This window comes from Balaenoptera borealis, assembly GCF_965194805.1.
Source record: "Balaenoptera borealis genome assembly, chromosome: 7".
In the NCBI taxonomy this organism is placed as follows: Eukaryota; Metazoa; Chordata; class Mammalia; order Artiodactyla; family Balaenopteridae; genus Balaenoptera; species Balaenoptera borealis.
In genome coordinates this window covers 18,152,187-18,171,346 of record NC_138864.1, presented here as the reverse complement: position 1 = coordinate 18,171,346, position 19,160 = coordinate 18,152,187, and the positions used below count along the sequence as shown (strand labels likewise).

At 39.1% G+C, this 19,160-nt stretch overlaps 1 protein-coding gene across 2 annotated transcripts in view; it reads right to left on the bottom strand.

Moving 5' to 3' along the window:
* VPS41 (VPS41 subunit of HOPS complex) overlaps positions 1–19,160 on the bottom strand; it is a 182,901-nt gene that overhangs the window by 72,193 nt on the left and 91,548 nt on the right. For both annotated transcript variants that reach the window (XM_082399755.1, XM_082399756.1), the window contains exons 6-7: positions 12,566–12,628; positions 8,742–8,807 (exon numbers count right to left, since the gene is read on the bottom strand). In XM_082399755.1, coding sequence (XP_082255881.1) covers positions 8,742–8,807; positions 12,566–12,628 — 129 coding nt within the window. The remainder of the gene's footprint in view (positions 1–8,741; positions 8,808–12,565; positions 12,629–19,160) is intronic.

Below are 19,160 nucleotides of genomic sequence, written 5' to 3'. Positions count from 1 at the left end.
CTATACTTCAAGTAAAAAAAAAAAAAACAAAGTGAAGCAAAAGGGGAAAAGTAAAGATCAGGACACTGCCTACAGAAGAAACCAAGTGAAATGAACCTGCCTTTAACTGGGCACCGTGGCTTGTCTTTGAGAGCCTCCAAGGAAGCAGCAGGACAGATGGTTTGGGGGCAGACTCACATGTACGGAGTAGAATATATTCGTCCTCTTTGTACATGGTTCAGCATCTACTCTAAAGCCTCATTATGACTCCTATATAATGCCTCCCTAGAACAAGAATAATTATTCCAGGTTTAGCTAAAATTGGAGAAAAGGCTGCAGGCTATTCAGTAAGCAGCAATAATTTGTGCTCAAACTGACAATAAATATCAAACGGACAGTCGTCAATTGTCCTGGCTTCTATGGTGATATTAAAAGCTGCCCCGAGCTAAGAATACAATCAGAGAAATCACAAAGGAAGAGATATAAGTGACTAGTAAATAAAAACGCTCAAAATCACTAATAATTCAAAGAAGTTACAAAACAGCACATTGGAATCTCTTTCTATGTATATCAAATTGGCAGGCTGATACGGTGAAACAGGTCCTCTAACACAGATGGTGTAAATCAGTATGTTTTCTGGAATGTACCTTTACTTGGCAGTTATGTATCCAAAGCCTAAAAGATAATCATAATCTTTGACCCAGTAATTCTAATCGTGAGAATCAGTGCTAGGAAAACATTCAGAAACACAGAGAAAAGTTCATGCCCAAAGATTTCTAGCTTCATTACAGCATGATTTATGCTAACCCCAAACTGGATACAACCTAATGGTCCAATAATATGAGAATGATTAAGAAAAGTAAATAGACCCACAGGATGGAATATTATGTAACCATTAAAGAACATCTGAGCTAAGATTAGACTTCAATAATGTAGGGAATTTCATATGATTTACAATGCTAAGTTGAAAACAACAAAAATAGTTGGGATTACTTTATACATTCTTTTATTATTGCTTCTTATTATTATAAAAGGCATGTTTTCTACCAAAAAAAAAAAAGCAGAAAATAAAAGCCAATGAAGGCCAGAAAGAACATTAATAATCCTGCCCGGATATTGTTAATAATATATGTTAATATTATTACTATTGTTAATAATTTAGTATACAGCTTTCCAAGAAATTGCTACACCAGACATTTATATTTCTACCAAAAAAACAAAATCAGACCATACATATATTTTCATAAAGTACCGCAATAGAAGTCATCTAGCAAATGTTGGGCATTTTATTTGTCACAACGAAGAAAGAGAAAAGCTGGCATGCAGGAACTGGCCTGCCATTCATGTTCTCCAGGTGAATATAAACAATCTCACAGAACACCAACATCAGACAAGGCCCCGTGACCAGGAGACGAGGACAAAACCAGGACCACTCCATAATCATATCTGAACACTGACAGGATATCAATGTTTTCCAAGCCACATAAATGACCAGACACCTCCCTATCCTGGCTAAAAGGAGAGACTGCTGCTTTTTTATCAACATGTCATTAGCCTTCATTTGGTCTGTCCTCCTTCTAGATATGATGTATTAAGATACCCAGTGGTGGAATTACTCTTGCTTCCTGACAGCACCCGATCCAGAGCAAAGTTCTGCTTCCTTAAACCCTCCCCAAACCATCTTTCATCAGCCCAAATCCTGTAATGCCCTCTTTCTAACACACCCTCTTCCTCATGCCTGGTGGGTATGTCCCAGAGATCTTTGGCCGCAGGGCACTGACACAGCTAATTCACCACCGGTAGATGTTGATTTTGTTCACATTTGCACTGTTACAAACATCAAAGAGGAATACCGGCTGAAAATGAATTAGAAAACTGAGAGGGATCAAACAAACAATTAGGGGGGGGAAAAGCCCCAAATGCTTAAAGACAAAGGACTGCAAAATTACCCCAACAGTGTTATATACATATACATATTTTTTCCTGTCAAAAGACTGGGAATACTCATTTTCCTACCAAATCACCATTCTGATTAATGGTCTTATGGGCTAACTGCTTTCCACCAGCAGCATTCCTCCTATCTCCTTTTGGAAACGGACCACCATTCCTGAAATCCAGATTCTACATGCTCACAGCACCTGATGAGGACCCTCTAACCAAGCTGTGCTCAAGAGGCAGAACTATTCACGCCAAATAGCCCTGTGAGATGACTATGGTGTAGTCTGTACTGGTGACACCAACTTATAATTGCAGTAAATGTGACCCCTGGCTATAGAGCCTTGTCTTAAAAAAAAAAAGGGGGGGGAAAAAGGGAAAAACTTCTCAAGGTTAATGACAGTTATTTATATAGCCTTATCTTTTTAAAAATTTTATGTTATTTTATTTTTTTGTTGCAGTAGAGTTGATTTACAATGTTGTGTTAGTTTCCAGTGTTAATGACAGTCCACTGGTACTAAACCCCACAAAAAAACATAATGAGCATACCAAACCAAACAATGATTCTTGCAGAGGAAATAACTATTCCAAATACTTAAGAACAGCCACAGCATTCTCAACATGCAAAGGAAGATATTTTCAGCAAGGAGCAAAGGATGGTTTGATTGCTCTAGGAAGACAGGTGGTAAGCTTATCATCAGAATCCAGGGGGACGCCGCAAACAATCTGGAAATATTACACATGGAAAAGTTAGTAGAACTCATTAAAGAGAAAAGGTTTCTGTTCTCACCAGCCTTTTTTGATGGCTATGAAACAAGGGGGATTACTGAAGAAAATGCAGTTGCCATGAATCCGTCTCCAGGACGTTGGGCGCTCTACATATCAACATCAAAAAAGCAACTAATGTTTGAGACAAATGAACTTAACTTTGAAAGCAAGGAACAACGCCTGTTTCTGACACTGAAAATGATTTCTATTTTAAGACCTAGATTTCAATTTTTAGCTTCAACCAGTACAGCACAGAGAGAAAAACCCACCAAAGTATACTTTTACAATATGGCTATTTTACAACTTGGCTTTACATTCCTAAGAAACATTTGGAAAGGTTACATTGTGGTTTACTTCCTATCAGTTGGTGGTTTTTAATCAGTTTTGGTGTGTATACAGCATGAGATGAATTTCTAGGAAGGGAACCACAATTTATAACACAGTGCCTAGAAGAAATGAAGGTGTTTCTTTACAATGGTTCTACATGCAACCACTAGGACATAAATTTGGTGGCTGCCTGGGAAGTAATGTGTAAGAAAATTTTGCGTGTAGAAAACTGCCTAAGATCAAGCATCTGATCGCCTGCAGAAGTATTCTGAAGATCCACTCATCAGTGGACTGGGCAGCATAACTGATGTCAAATCCTTTTTGAGGAAAAACAACAAGGTCCTAATGTATAGCACAGGGAACTATATTCAATATCCTGTGGATAAACCAGAATGAAAAAGAATTTGAAAAAGAATATATATAACTGAATCACTTTGTTGTAGAGCAGAAGTTAATACAACATTGTAAATCAACTATACATCAATAAATTAAGGGACTTCCCTGGTGGCGCGGTGGTTAGGAATCCGCCTGCCAATGCAGGGGACATGGGTTCAATCTCTGGTCCGGGAAGATCCCACATGCCGTGGAGCAACTAAGCCCGTGCGCCACAACTACTGAGCCCACAGGCCACAACTACTGAAGCCCGCACACTCTAGGGCCCGTGTGCCTCAACTACTGAGCTGGCGTGCTGCAATTACTGAAGCCCGTGCGCCTAGAGCCTGTGCTCCGCAATAAGAGAGAAACCACTGCAATGAGAAGCCCGCGCACCACAACAAAGAGTAGCCCCTGCTCGCCGCAACTAGACAAAGCCCATGCACAGCAACAAAGACCCAACGCAGCCAAAAATTTAAAAAAATAATAATTAAAAAAATTTTTTTAATTAAAAAAAATCCTTTGTGACCCCAAGAACCCCATTTTCCATCTGACCAGGAGACGAGCAAACATATAAGGAAGCAAGCACCTCTACGTTTCACACTTAGTGGTCACAGTAGTTCGCTGGGCTGTCTACGTCCTAAAAAGATTCGCATTATGACCAAAAGCTGCTCCATGCCATCCTCTTCCAAAAAGAATCCAAAATGCAATTTGTTTTTTGCCGATCATTCTCGGACACTGAGAAGCTAGCCGATGCTTCTACTTCTGTCCTTCAGGTAAAATTTGCCATAAGCCTTCAACCCCAAACAGTGAAGCGCTTTTTCTCATTTCATGCACGCAGGTCCTTACCTCGTTTGCTGACTGACATTTTCCAGCTTACAAAGCAAGCTGTCCCTGTGGCTAGAATGAGGGGACCTGGCCCACCACAATGCCAAACAGCTGACTCCCTCGTTTCGAAAAATGAACTCTGCTGCAAACAGCATCACGACAATTTAATAATTTGTCAAAGGAGGAGAATCAGTTATTATGAAGTGTATTTCAGAGTTCAAAGGTAAAGGTGGTAGGGAGCTCAAGTTTATCTGCTGACAGAGAAAGCTGAGTAATTAAAAAAAAAAAAAACCCAGACAAGATCTGCTTTGCAGACTTATTTCTCAAAGAGATACCTCATTGCTATGCTCATGCATTATAATTCTTGCTATACAAGGAGGTTACACTTAAAAAAAAAAAAAAACCATCGATTCTCATGTTTTAAAGCTCTCTCCAACGGCACTCTTAAGAGATGTGCTTTTCCTTTTCTTTTTTTCAACATGGAAACAAAACAGAATTAAGAATAAGCTTTTTATGCTCATGTGTCAAGCACTGGAGTCCATAAATCCAGCTATGGCATTCAACTACTAAGAAGTTACCTTGAAAACCTAAAATAAAAGTTTATGCCGGACAGAACTATTGCCTCCTCTTCCTAGTCCTGGGTGGATAAGGAGCTCTCTCTAAAGACCTAAGAAGCTAGAACCTTAAAAAGGAAATATCAACAAATGTGTCAAAGTGCAGTTTCAGGTTTTTTCTGCTACATGGCTATTTTGTGGAACTATTCTGAAATGTATGTTCTGATTACTTTTAAAGAAATGTTTTTCCAGGAATCAAAATTTCTCATCAAATCAAATCAACTAAAATTTTAAATTAGACATCTGTCAAATTTTCTTATGAAATGACATTATGAATATCTCACGGTAGGACATCCATCTTTCCTATTCCGCTTCTGAGGTCGCTGTGCTGCTTTAATCATTGTTTACAGAAGTTGGCATACAATTCCTAGATGCATTTAGCTGTCAGTCTAAGTAAGATCAGTGTTCTTAAGGGTTAAGAATGCCTTAAGAATGCCTTTATTCCACATTACACCTTCATTTGGCTAGCCTTTGCTCCAATTTTTTTTTTAAGATTAAATTATTTCTTAAAGGCAGAAGGTCATAACCTCTCAGTTACATGATATTTGTCTTTGCTCTTTTTTCCCCTATATGATCTGCCATCTACTCTAAACAGGGAGGTCTTGATATCTGCAATGTATGATTATTGCAAGGTTATCACCATTTGCTAAATGCTGGACTCTTCAGACTAGTTCTGCTTAGTTTATGGTGCTGGTTGAAAATTGCAGTTAAATGATCAGAGTTGTGATTGGGCCAACACAGTCTTTGTTTTTCTCATTTATCAAAGGAATAAAATGCCATAACTCGGTTATAAGGGTAAAAAATGAGGTCCTCCTAAAAATTTGCTAACACCCTAAAAAAGAAAAGAATCTTTTCACAATAGTATCTGTTTCTTAATGTCACCTTCCAAAAAGCCTTTCTCTTAGTTTTTAAAATCAAAGGTGCATTCCTTAATGAAATCAGAAATATTTCCTGAAATATCTTCAACTAAATAAATCTATTTTAAAACAAACAAAACACACAAATGCCAAAAACCATGCAACGGAAGTGATCTTTAAAAGTGAATACCATACACATACAGAAGGAAGAAACCTCTCCAGAGATTTCTGCAAAGCACACCAAGCTGGTGCATGTTTTGGAAATCTCTAGTTATTTAACCCTGTACAAAGAAGTCACCATAGTTTATTGATTAAACACTAATCTTTACTACTCACTAAATACATATTTACACAATAAACTTTAATGAATCCAGAGAAATCAGTCAATAGTTTGTATGTTACAAGTCCCTGAATAGAGGGCACATTTACATACCAATGTTTCTTAAGCCTTTAACATAAGTAGGAAAAATTATAATGGCCTTTAATTTTATTATATTTTTAATTGAAGTAGGTGTACAGCAAAGTGATTCAGTTATACATATATATGTACCTATTCTTTTTCAGATTCTTTTCCCTTATAGGTTATTATAAAATACTGAGTCGAGTTCCCTGTGCTATACAGTAGGTCCTTGTTGGTTACCTATTTTATATATAGTAGTGTGTATATGTTAATCCCAAACTCCTGATTTATCCCTCCCCCTCTCCTTTCCCCTTTGGTAACCGTAAGTTTGTTTTCTATGTCTGTGGGTCTATTTCTGTTTTGTAAATAAGTTCATTTGTATCATTTTCTTAGATTCTACATATAAGCTATATTACAATGATATCTGTCTGGCTTACTTCACTTAGTATGGTAATCTCTAGGTCCACCCATGTTGCTGCAAATGGCATTACTTCATCCTTTTTTATGGCTGAGTAATATTCCATTGTATATATATGTACCATATCTTCTTTATCCATTCATCTCTCAGTGAACATTTAGGTTGCTTCCATGTTCTGACTACTGTTCACAGCAGCATTATTCATAATAGTCAAAAGGTGGAAACAACCCAAATGTCCATCAACTGATAAATATTTAAGTAAAATATTTAAATAATAAATAATTAAATATTGCTAAATACAATATGATATACCCATACGATGAAATGTAATTTGGCCATAAAAAGGAATGAAGTACTGATACATGCTACAACATGGATGTACCTAGAAAACTAATGAAAGAAGTCAGACACAAAGGCCACATACTTATTGTATGATTCCGTTTACATGAAATACCCAGAATTTATATGAAATATCCAGAACAGGCAAATTTATAGAGAAGTGAAATATATTAGTGGTAGCTTGGGGCTGGGAAGCGGGGGACGGGGGATATGGAGCAACTGCTAATGGGGACGAGGCTGGGATGATGAAAATGCTCTAAAATTAGATTATGGTGATGGTTGCACAACTCTGTAAATATACTAAAAACCAATGAATTGTACACTTTAGTTTTTCGGCTGTGCCATGCAGCATGCGGCATCTTAGCTCCCCGAGCGGGGATGGAACCTGCGCCCCCTGCGGTGAAAGCGTGCAGTCTTAACCACAGGACCACCAAGGAACTCCCTGAACCGTACACTTTAAACTGGTGAACTTTCTGGTATGCAAATTACATATCAATAAAGCTATTAAAAAATCTAAAAGAGATGACAATATCATTTACATTGACATGTGCAATCCTCTGATTCTTCACTTCAAAATATCACACATATACTTTTATCAAGCTCAATATCCGAAGTCCTTTATACAATATACTAACCCTTTGGTGTGTGTTTTTTCTTTTAAATTATTTTAATCCAGAAATTCTAACAATATCATTTTTTTTTAAACTTTTTCACCAGATGACCTGAACTGTTTTTAATTTATATACACATCATTAAACATCTTTTTGTGCTTGGGAAGAAATGTCTACCCATGCATTTCTGGAGAAGTGAATAGGAAAAAAGGAGAAAAGACAACGCTGTCTCTTAGAACGGTGAACACAGAAAAACTTGTCAAGCAGTCAGTGATAACCAAAAAGATAAACCAAATCTCTGATGTTCTTGCCTGTTCAGCAATCAGTGAATTCTACTTATTTTACTGCTATTCACAATGTAGTCTTTGTATAAATTCCATCTTCTTTCCATATGACCTTGCCCTCACTTGGATGCTGGACTACTCTGTCGTCCATATAATTGCTCATGTATCTACTCAACAAGCTTTGCCCCAGCTACATTCACAAGGTCCTTCCTACAGATGTTTGTAAACGATGTCAAATGCTAAGTAGAAGGACGAAGAACATGAAATTGACACAGTTAACCCAGGCATCCTGCAGGATGACAAGACATTCATGTAGCAAAACTACTGTTGCAAACTACATCAGACTATAGGTATCCTTCACAGTATAAAAGCAGTTATTAACCTCCACCAATAAGCTGATTATTAAGAACACACACCAACACAGGAAAGTCCCAAAGTATGAGTTTGAGTCCACTTGGACATCACTCATATTATCTCTAATATGTTCTTTCATACCAATACCTTCAAAAATAGGGGACAACTGTAAAATCTCTAACTTCTGAAATTGGAAAGCTAGAACTCAAAACTGCATCCCCACTAGGGAAATAGTTCAACCAAAGTGATTTATCAATATTTTAAGTTATCAACATTTTATGAGGGGTTGCTCTTAAGAAGGCAACAGACCTTTTAGAAAGCAGATACTCCAGCCCCAGTCAAGCCTAGTTTACTTGCTCCTTTGATACTGTTAAATGCTACTTCTTCTTTGTGGAAGGGACAATATTTCAAAGCACTAGGTGGTAGCTGGAGTAACATCTCTGTTTTTGCCCTACATCTACCCCAAAGGAATGTCAGTGAGAAGCACTGAGCCCACACCTTCCCCAGGAGGTGATGGTCTCATGATTTCACTACATTGTGCTTTCGCGAATTTTCTCTGCATGAAGAGGCAGACATTAAAAACACTAAAGATAAATTAAAGAGCAAACAGAACCCCCTCAAAGATGGCATGTGACGGTCAACACGCAGCGTTTACCTTCTTCCCTCCGGTCACAAACTGCTTGCAGCTGGATCTCACGAAGTGCGGACGCACAGCAATGACCTGCAAGGGAACAAGGACCCAACAGTGGTTTAGGAGTCACAGCTCCAGCACAGAATGAAAGCCCTTTGTACATTACCGGCAGCATGATCTAAAGATCAACCCGGTATCCTGGTAGGAAGTAATCTATTCAGGTAATATTCTGCACTAACTGAGGATGAGTTTTGCTCTGGTATGAAAGGGTTTCTTCTACGAAGCTGGGTCAAAGCTAAAAGATGAGAGTGAACAGTTGTCGTTTCTGGCTGAGTGGGACCCTCTGAGTGGGCGCCCCTCTTTAGACACAGCCAAGGCAGTCAGTAGAGGCAGCGAGATGTCACACATGTTTGTAACTGAATACATTTCATAGAAGAAACCCAGAGAAAGAACCCAACTATCTCCTTGTCCAGATGCCTTCCAGTGACTGAGGGCACCCAGTGGAACAGGGCCGGCGATGCAGCCTCAGACACTTAGCACAATTACATTCGCACCCTAACGGCAGAAAGACAACAGAGCTGCAGGACCCAGGAGTTCCAGAGCTCAGCATCCAGGCCCTTCCCTTTTACCTCCAGCCTCAGTTCCTGGCCCCCTGGTTCTCATCCGCTCTCCACGATCTCCTCCCGACCCCTTACAAAGGTTGCTCTCAAGGCTGCTCCATCCCTCATCACCGTTTACTTCACTTGCCAGTGGCATTTCTGAAGGTCTGGTGTCTGCACTCAGTGTAAACCCGTCTTCGGGGCTCCCCTTTTATGGCTGTCAGCCTGCAGAGACTCTGCCTCCTTGTTTTCTTATCCCCAAACCCATGTATTCATCAACTAATACGCTGTGTTTTTTTCCAACCTAACAGAATATTTCTGGGCATTAAAAAAAATTCACACAATTACACCTTCATAAAACTCCAACTAAATACATTCTATACTCCTATCAATTAACTAACACATTTCCATCCTCCAACGGAATAGATTCCTCTTCCTACACTGTCATTTTGAGGGCATTTAGCATATGACTCCTCATTTCTCTAACCATTCCTCCCTCCCAGGTTAGCCCTTCTTCCCTTCCACACTTCCCTAATCCATCCTGGATAACAATGGAATCATTTGCATATTCTGTTGTTACACATTCTTAAAATCTCTTAGGAAAGTCCTCTTAGCTCTCTTACAATGCATCATCCTACATCGCAGCTGCTATTCCAGACATTCCCCATGCCCCTCCACCACGTTACCTTACCCCTTTTTTCTCCTCCTCACCCAGAAGAAACCAAGGCCATCAGGGTCATTGCCCTTGACTGCGGGTCCTTCACTGCCCAACGTAGCAACACTTGGGCTTGGTCTCACTGGCGGGGGGCTGTAGGACTCATATCCAAGGTTTCTCTCCCTCCCAACACGACGGATCCCATCCCTCAGTGCCGCTCCACTAAGTATTCCTTTTCTCTTATTTTTGATCTTTCCCCCTCTACTGACTTTTTACCATCAACCAAAACATGACCAGCAGAAATGCTCCTGGGACCCTGGCTTTCTCTCCGTCTATCAGATGAGCTCCCTTCTTCATCACGAAATTTCTTGGAAGAAGAGTCTACACTGCTTGTTTCTACTTCTTCATCTCCAATTTACTCCTTGACATGGGGTGGGCCTCCTGCTCCTCAAATCTCCTCATTAAGTGAGCTCAGAATTATCAAATAAAACACGTGTTTCAGTCCCCACCTCGTGTGATCTCCGCACTGCCTTTCCCATGCTGCCCACACTCCTTCCTTCTGGAAACCCTCTCTCCTTTGGCTTCCCTGACACCACTCTCCTGGGTCTCTTCCGACCCCCCTAACTAATTCTTCTTAGACCCCTCACTTTTTTTTTTCTCCCACTACCTTAATCTTTAAATTAGTGCTCCAGAATTATTTAACCATCAGTCTTCTCACTCTTTTTTTTTTTAATATCTTTATTGGAATATAATTGCCTTACAATGTTGTGTTACTTTCTGCCGTACAGCAAAGTGAATCAGCTATATGTATACATATATCTCCATATCCCCTCCCTCTTGAGCCTCCCTCCCACCCTCCCTATCCCACCCCTCTAGGTTGTCACAAAGCACTGAGCTGATCTCCCTGTGCTATGCGGCTGCTTCTCACCAGCTATCTATTTTACATTTGGTAGTGTATATATGTCAATGCTAACTCTCTCACTTTGTCCCAGTTTCCCCTTCCCCCCCGTGTCCTCAAGTCCTTTCTCTACATCGCTGTCTTTATTCCTGCCCTGCCACTAGGTTCATCAGTACCGGTTTTTTTAGATTCCATATATATGTGCATTAGCATCCGGCATTTGTTTTTCTCTTTCTGACTTACTTAACTCTGTATGACAGACTCTAGGCCCATCCACCTCATTACAAATAGCTCAATTTTGTTCCTTTTTATGGCTGAGTAATATTCCATTGTATATATGTGCCACATCTCACGCTTTAACTGGATAATATCTTTCAAAATGGTTTCATCTTACTCAGCTGTGGTTATCCATTTTGTGTTTTTAGGGCCAATCTCCATACTGAGGTCCATATTCATGTCCATGAATGTTTCCTACATAACATTTCCAACAGATGTGCTACAGTTATCTAGACTCAAGCCCAAACTAGCAACATCCTTCCTCAAACTGTCCCTTATTTCCACTGATGGCATTCCCACACACCATTACCAAAGCAAGAACCTGGATCTACCCTCAGCTCCTCCATCTTTTATGACCCTTGGCCACGCCATCACTAAGTCTTAGTAAGTCTACCTCCTCGAGGCTTTCCCAATTCATTCCTTCTACACCATCTTGAGTACTCACTATCCCTCTTTTCATTGAGCTCCTGTAACACCGTTTCTAGAGTACAGCATTAGCCTTCTAAATTGTCTCCTGTCCCCAATCACTCTCTTGCTTACATCCCCCTGCACTGTGGCAGGGCTGGCTTTCTAAAACACACATCAGATCCCATCTCTCCTTCACCTGTTGATCAATAAATGTTTGAATAAACACCTGAGAAAACTGAATGACCTCTTCCTTTAACAACTGTAATACTCACTGTAACTACCATGACTGTTACCTAAAACCGGTCCTTCTGCCTCAGGTCTATCAGCTCTCACATCTAACACTGTTATAGCTGCCATGTTACTTTTCCTTAAGCTTAGCTCAGTTTACACCACTTCTTTGCTCTTCAACATTCAATAATTTCTCCTTATCTACCAGACGGAGTCCAAATTCCTTAGCCTGAATATAAAGCCAGCGTCAATCAGCCTGTGCAGCTTTCCTGCCAAGTCAGTATTTTACGCACCATCTAAACTAGACTATTTGCCACTTCCTGAACACAATTTGAATTTTCTAGCCTCTCCGTTTATATTATACTGTTCTTCCACATGGGAAGTCAGTTTTCTCCATCAGCCCTGTATATTAACGTCCAAACAACAGTCCATCTACAAAGCCATCATTAACGAGGACAGCTAGAAGTAACCTCTCTCAGTTTTAGATTCCTTAATACTGTTTTTACCTCTTTGAGCCTTTAATAACAGATTTTGTGTGTGTGTGTGTGTGTGTGTGTGTATCATCTCACCCACTACAACAAAAGATTCCTGAGGATAGACTGAGATCACAGTCACATAATATACATTCTGTGTACCTTCCCAGCATCAAATAGTATCTGGTACATTGGTTGAACAAATACTTACTGACAAAATTAATGCAAGATTGGTAGTGTTCAAAGTATTGTAATCCTATTGCCTTTGTTGAGAAAATCCTTAAAAAAATTAAAACTTACTGAATACTTACTTTAATGGGACAGTCAAAAGTCTCATGAAATTCTTCTCCAGAATACAGTCCAAACACCTGCACCTAAAAAGTAAATGGATCTTGTCAGTTCACCATGACGGTAACAAAGAAGGCTGCTGAGTCAGTGAGAACACATACTATCAATAAAAAAGTAGAATACAGGACTTCCCTGGTGGCGCAGTGGTTAAGAATCTGCCTGCCAATGCAGGGGATATGGGTTCGAGCCCTGGTCTGGGAAGATCCCACATGCCGCGGAGCAACTAAGCCTGTGTGCCACAACTACTGAGCCTGCGCTCTAGAGCCCATGCTCCGCAACAAGAGAAGCCACCGCAATGAGAAGCCCGTGCACCGCAACGAAGAGTAGCCCCCACTCACTGCAACTAGAGAAAGCCCGCAAGCCTGCACACAGCAATGAAGACCCAATGCAGCCAAAATTAAGTAAATAAATAAATTTTTTTTTAAAAGATCTTAAAAAAAAAAAAAAGTAGAACACTTAGTAATCTAAAGCCCTTGTAATCTCTATTAAGTATCCAATGAAAACAATTCTATGGGGGTGAAAACACACTGCTACAATTAAATTTTTACAAGTATCTCATGGATAGAGTTCCCTTTGCACACCACAAGTTTGTTTTATTAAATGGACGTCAACTTTAAAAATGAAATAGATATGAATAGATTACTAATACCCTTTTATGAACTTCCCATAGACTATTCCTAACGGAATTATTTATTCCTTTCCTTGAAGGAAAAAGGAGCTTCTTTTTTGAGTCACAGATATATAAATCAACTGTGCAGATCAAAGTGGCAAGAGATTAGGTGAACTGCGCTTCATTTACAATCTTATCTTGAATCTATTTAGAGCGTATAAATGTAAGATTTAATTTTCTCCTTATCAGTGCCTCCCTTAAAGTTGTTTAATCTTAACCTTTTCTCTGAGTGGTTGACTTTAAAAATTGAATAACATACATATTCAACTGAGTAATGTACATAAAGGGTACAGATGACAGATTCAGAGCCTGACAGATTTTTATGATATGAACATATCACTGCAACCATGACCCAGGTCAAGAAGTAGAACCCAAGAAGCTCCCTTGTGTTCTTTCCATTCATTCACACCCTCACAAACTAACCGCTCCTCCAAAATCTATCACCTTCAGTAAGCTGTGCTAATGTTTGAATTTTATATAAATAGAATCATAAACTATTTCACTGGCTTCTTTCACTCGACATTTTCTTTCTGATATTTATCCATACTGCTACGTACGTACAGCAGGAGCTGGTTCTTTGTCATTGCCGTATAGTATTTCAATGTACGAATACATCATAATTTATGTATCCATCTTCCACTGATCATTTGGGTTGTCTCCAGACGGAGGCTATTATGAATAATGCTGCAGTGAATACTCTTTCCAAATCTTTTGGTCCACTTATATACCCATTTATGAAGAAATGGAATTGTTGAGTCATAGGTTATGCATCTGTTCACATCTAATAGACAGCCAAACGACTTCGCAAAGTGGTTCCAATCAATTTACACTCTCACAAGCACAGCGTATGAATTCCAGGAGCTCTCAAACACTTGGAACCAGCTATTAGGGGCACTTAGAACTATTTCCCAACACTTGAAATGTGTTCACTCTTTTTCTAGTCTCTAGAAGAGTGGTATTATTTCTTCTTTAAATTTTAAAGAATTCACCTGTGAAGCCATCTGGGTCCAATGGCTCTCTGTGAGAAAGTTTTTCATTACAAATTCAATTTTTTAAATAGATATAAAACTACTTAGACTTTTTCTTGCTTTCATCTTAGTAAGTTTTTTTTTTTTTTTGGGCCGTGCAGCATAGCATGCAGGATCCTAGTTCCCCAACCAGGGATCGAATCCATGCCCCCTGCATTGGAAGTGCAGAGTCTTAACCACTGGACCACCAGGGAAGTCCCCATCTTAGTAAGTTCTGAGTAGTTCATGTGTGCAAGTTCCAAGAGGAAAATGTACTCATGTTATGATATCATTTGAGGAGATAAATTCTTTCATTAAACTATAAAATCTTTAGAATATTCCACTCATTTTGTGACTGCTGTTTTTATACCCTTGTGCCAAGTATGTTATTTGGGTTCCAAGAACAGCACATGGTACAATGTAACATAGACGGAATTTGATTTACTCAGAGGTAGTCTGTTAAAATGTATTCTTGACATGGCAAATACATGCAGGCCCCACTACCACCTTGCTTCTCATTGTTCAGAGGGCATTGAATCACTGCTTTTATTTGAATGTATACACACAGGATGCATTGAACTTCTTATAAAATGGCGGTAGAGAAGCTCAAAAGAAAAGCACTGCATTCAGAGTTTTACTCTATCCCAGGAAGTTGAAGTTGAATGAGCCCAACAAATCCAAGAAAACGGGGTCAAAATAAGACAAGTACTGTATCACCTGAATCTTAATGGAGTAAATTAACAAGTGCTCAACTTATTAATGTTACATCAGTAGAAACTCTTGCTAAACTAGGAAGTTTACATTTTTCTAACATAAGCTACTTCTGTGAATTCATTCTAACAATGTCGCTGACAACGTGGTCCCCTGTCAACTCTTACACTCCTACTACCAACTTGGACCTCTAAATGCTTCCATGTGTTTTACCTCAGTGGGTCTCAGGCCAGACTGCACGGTTAAGATTCCTGGAAATTAATGGCTAGATTCCACCCAAGACAAACTGAACTTTCTGGTGGGGTAAAATGATGTATTTTTTTTTCAGGTGGAACATATTTATTTCACTCATAGCGTGGTCAACATCTAGCAATGTCTAGATGTTCCTCTTAGTTCTAAATTTATTTTTTAGCTGTAATTTGACTCACTTTTAACCAATGGGGAAGTCCCGTGTGAGGCACAGCATAATTTCTAGGCTAACATTCCAATCGGAAAGTATATTTCGATAACCTCTCCTCAAAGATGTGATGTCACTTCTCAGTCTTCTCCAACTGTGGAGAAGTCTTCTCAGTCTTCTCCAACCTTCTGGAAAAGCTGTCTATTAAAATGGTCAGTGTCATTCTGGCTTTTTTAGAAATTTTATTCTGAATTAAACTATCCTTATGGATTTGAAAATGAGAAGAAATACCTTTAAAATGATATTTTTAAAGATTGATAACTGACAGTATGTAACTAGCAGTGAAAATCTTGCTCTGCCTCATTTGGCCCTTATAGCAAGACAGCTAGGGATGAAAGCAAACACCATTATGCCTCTTTAACAGATGATTCTGTGGAAAAATAAATGACTCATCTGAGGTTGTAAAAATCAAGAAGAGTATTCCAAGCCCTGTTCTTCTACACTCTATCATTATAGGAGCTAGCCTAAAATTTGCAAATAATAAAGATATCTTTCTACAATATATAAAGTGTAAGAAAAGTAGAATAGGGAAAAGAAAATCAAAAGCCTCAAATATTTGCCAAACTAACATGAAAGGGAATGAATTAGACAACTCTACAACAGAAGTTGAAACTAAATGCAGCAGACTATTCATTCAAATGGATAAAGTTCCTTCTGCCTATAACAGGGTAAAGATGATTTTAAGAACAACAGTTAAGTGATTTTTATTGCAGGGAAAAGTATATGAGCTGAAAACAAACAAATACGAACCCGTCGAAAAAGACTGAGGTATCAGTGAGAAAATACATATTAGAAATATTGTAAATCTAGTGGTGAATATTAAATTATGAATTTCCAGGGGTGCCCCTTTAAAAATCACAAATCCAACAACAAAACAAACAAAAAAAACGAATCCATATGAAGATATAATAGTAGAGTGATAAGAAGGAATAAACAGAAGAGAACAAATTGCAGAAGTTCTTAGAAAACAGGCTGAAACTCATAACTACCCTTTAGAACTAGTGGAAGCAAAAATCTCATAGCATACCCAGATGAGGGGCTGGAGGGGTGTTTGCTGAAGGCGGCAAAGCAAGATTAGAACTCTTAGGTTAGTCTCTATTTGTATGTTTAACTGAATAACATTTTCCTCACCTGTCATTGTCTCCTTCAGTATGGAAAACACTGAGACTTCACAAGACAAATCTCATAAACTTTATCAGTACAAGCAGGGTGAGTTGTAAAACCTCTGATATTTTGGTTCATTTCACTAATGTGACACCCAAACTAGTTGGTCAGAACTTAAACTACTAAAGCTAGTAAAGTCCAAAACAATTCTCATTCATTTCCCCTCTCTCTCCCTCTTTGTCATTTTCTCGGTGATTAGCACACTCTGTGAAAAGAATCCGTTGAATGATTGCTTAGAGAGTTTGGGCTTTTAGGAAGATTGTGTCTGAGTTAAGAATCATATTTCTAAAGGTTAAAATAGAGAGGATCCTTTTGATAATGGTATCCTCTATAGCAGCCCTGACAACCTCTCCCACCTTGTCACAAAAACACCTACTGAAGAAAAAGAGAAAATTCAGAACAACTGGCCTTAGAGTCAATCTACTGCAAAGTCTTGGAGGATTTCTCATTAACTACAAACCCACAGAGCCATAGGAGGACCACAGAACGCATGTGCTATGTGTTTACCACCAGAAGTAAAGAAACCCTACCCTCATGAAACAATCAGGAAGGTGTATAAGCCTCCTCCCCTTTAGCATGGAATTCTATGTATTTGCAAACCAGAAAACTGGGTGACGGGCCATCTGACATAGAGAAACTGTGAGGTGACCAGAGTGTTGGACAACCCTCCCAGCTATTACTTCATTGTAACAGACCCTCTCAAACCCCGGCTTGCAAATAACAACAGGTCAAGCATTAGAAGAACAGGGGTGAACATGTAAACTGTCATTCCATCTAGGGCAGTGGCTGGGGGGACCCTCACAGGGGAGATGGCAGGTTTTCATGTTCTCCACCCATGGAGGTTGTCAAAGACCGAGGAGGGAAGATAGGAGAGGCTCCCAGTTCACTGGAGGAGCTGCCTTAACTGGATACCTCCAGTCAGAGGAAATTGAGCTCATTAACAGGTCCCTATGTGAGCTGAAGGGTGACTCTACAACACCCAAAAGGATAACAAGCAGGGCCTGAATCTGTTTGCTAACCCAGGCTCAGAAAGAGCTTGTCTCCCTGTTCTGGAATGGATAAATGAGTAACAAAAATGCACACAAGGTCTATAAAAAGAATACTGCAGAACACAATTCCAGTGACTCAGAGGGAGGAAAACCATGCTTTAAAAAATGTTTTAACAGGGACTTCCCGGGCGGTCCAGTGGTTAAGACGCCACGCTTCCACTGCAGGGGTTGCAGGTTCGATCCCTGGTCGGGGAGCTAAGATCCCACATGCCGTGCAGCACGGACAAAAAACAAACAAAAAAAAAAGTTTTAATAGTAACCAGAAAAGAAAAAAACAAACAAACTACAAAACTATTTGTCAACTTCAATAAGAAGAGACCTCTATGAATCTGGAGCAAAGGACAGAACAACAATGATCATGATGATGGTAACAGCTGGACAACAATGATCATGATGATGGTAACAGCTGACGACTACTACGTGTTTCTTCTGTTCCAGATGCTATTCCAAACCACTGACATATATTAACTAATTCATTTCTCCTAATGATTAATGAGGCAGGTACTGTTACTGTCCCCCCTTTTATAGAGGAGGAAATAGGGTGAAGCACAGAGAGGGTTGAATACTTAGCTGACAACACACAGCTCAAATGTGGCAGGATAATTCCACTCCCAACCACTCCACCTCTAAGACACTCTAAGACACACAAGAAGTCATAATTTTTGGTTTTAAAAATTAAACGTAGATCAGGCTGACGTGAAGAGAAAATTGGGAGAGATTGAAAGAGTTCAGGAAAAACAAAAAGGCAAAACAGAATAAAAGTCTACTCCAGAAAGCAAAATTGATATTGGAAGCAAAGTACCTCAGCAAAGGGACCAAACAAGAAGAGAAACTGTCCCTGACTACAGAGAAATGAGAGGATAAAAACCATGAGAAAGCAAAGCACATGTGTGAGGTATATGTATGTGTGTGTGTGTGTGTGTGTGTCACAAAACATGACCAAATTTTCTTACAGTATATTTTCTTTTTAAAAAATTAATTAACTTTTAAAATTTTGAGTATATTTGACTTACAATGTTCTGTTAGTTTCAGGTGTACAGCAAAGTGAGTCAGTTATACATACACATATATCCACTCTTTTTTAGATTCTCTTCCCATACAGGCCATTACAGAGTACTGAAGAGAGTTCCCTGTGCTATTTGGTAGGTTCTTATTAGTTATCTATTCTATATATAGTAGTGTGTATATGTGAATCCCAATCTCCCAATTTATCCCTCCCCCTCCGACGTAAATCACAGCAAGATCTTTTTTTGATCCGCCTCCAAGAGTAATGAAAGTAAAAACAAAAATAAACAAATGGGACCTAATTAAACTTAAAAGCTTTTGCACAGCAAAGGAAACCGTAAACGAAACAAAAAGAAAACCCACAGAATGGGAGAAAATACTTGCAAATGAAGTGACCGACAAGGGATTAATCTCCAAAATATATAAACAACTCGTGCAGCTCAATATCAAAAAACAGCTCAATAAAAAAAATGGGTGGAAGATCCAAATAGACGT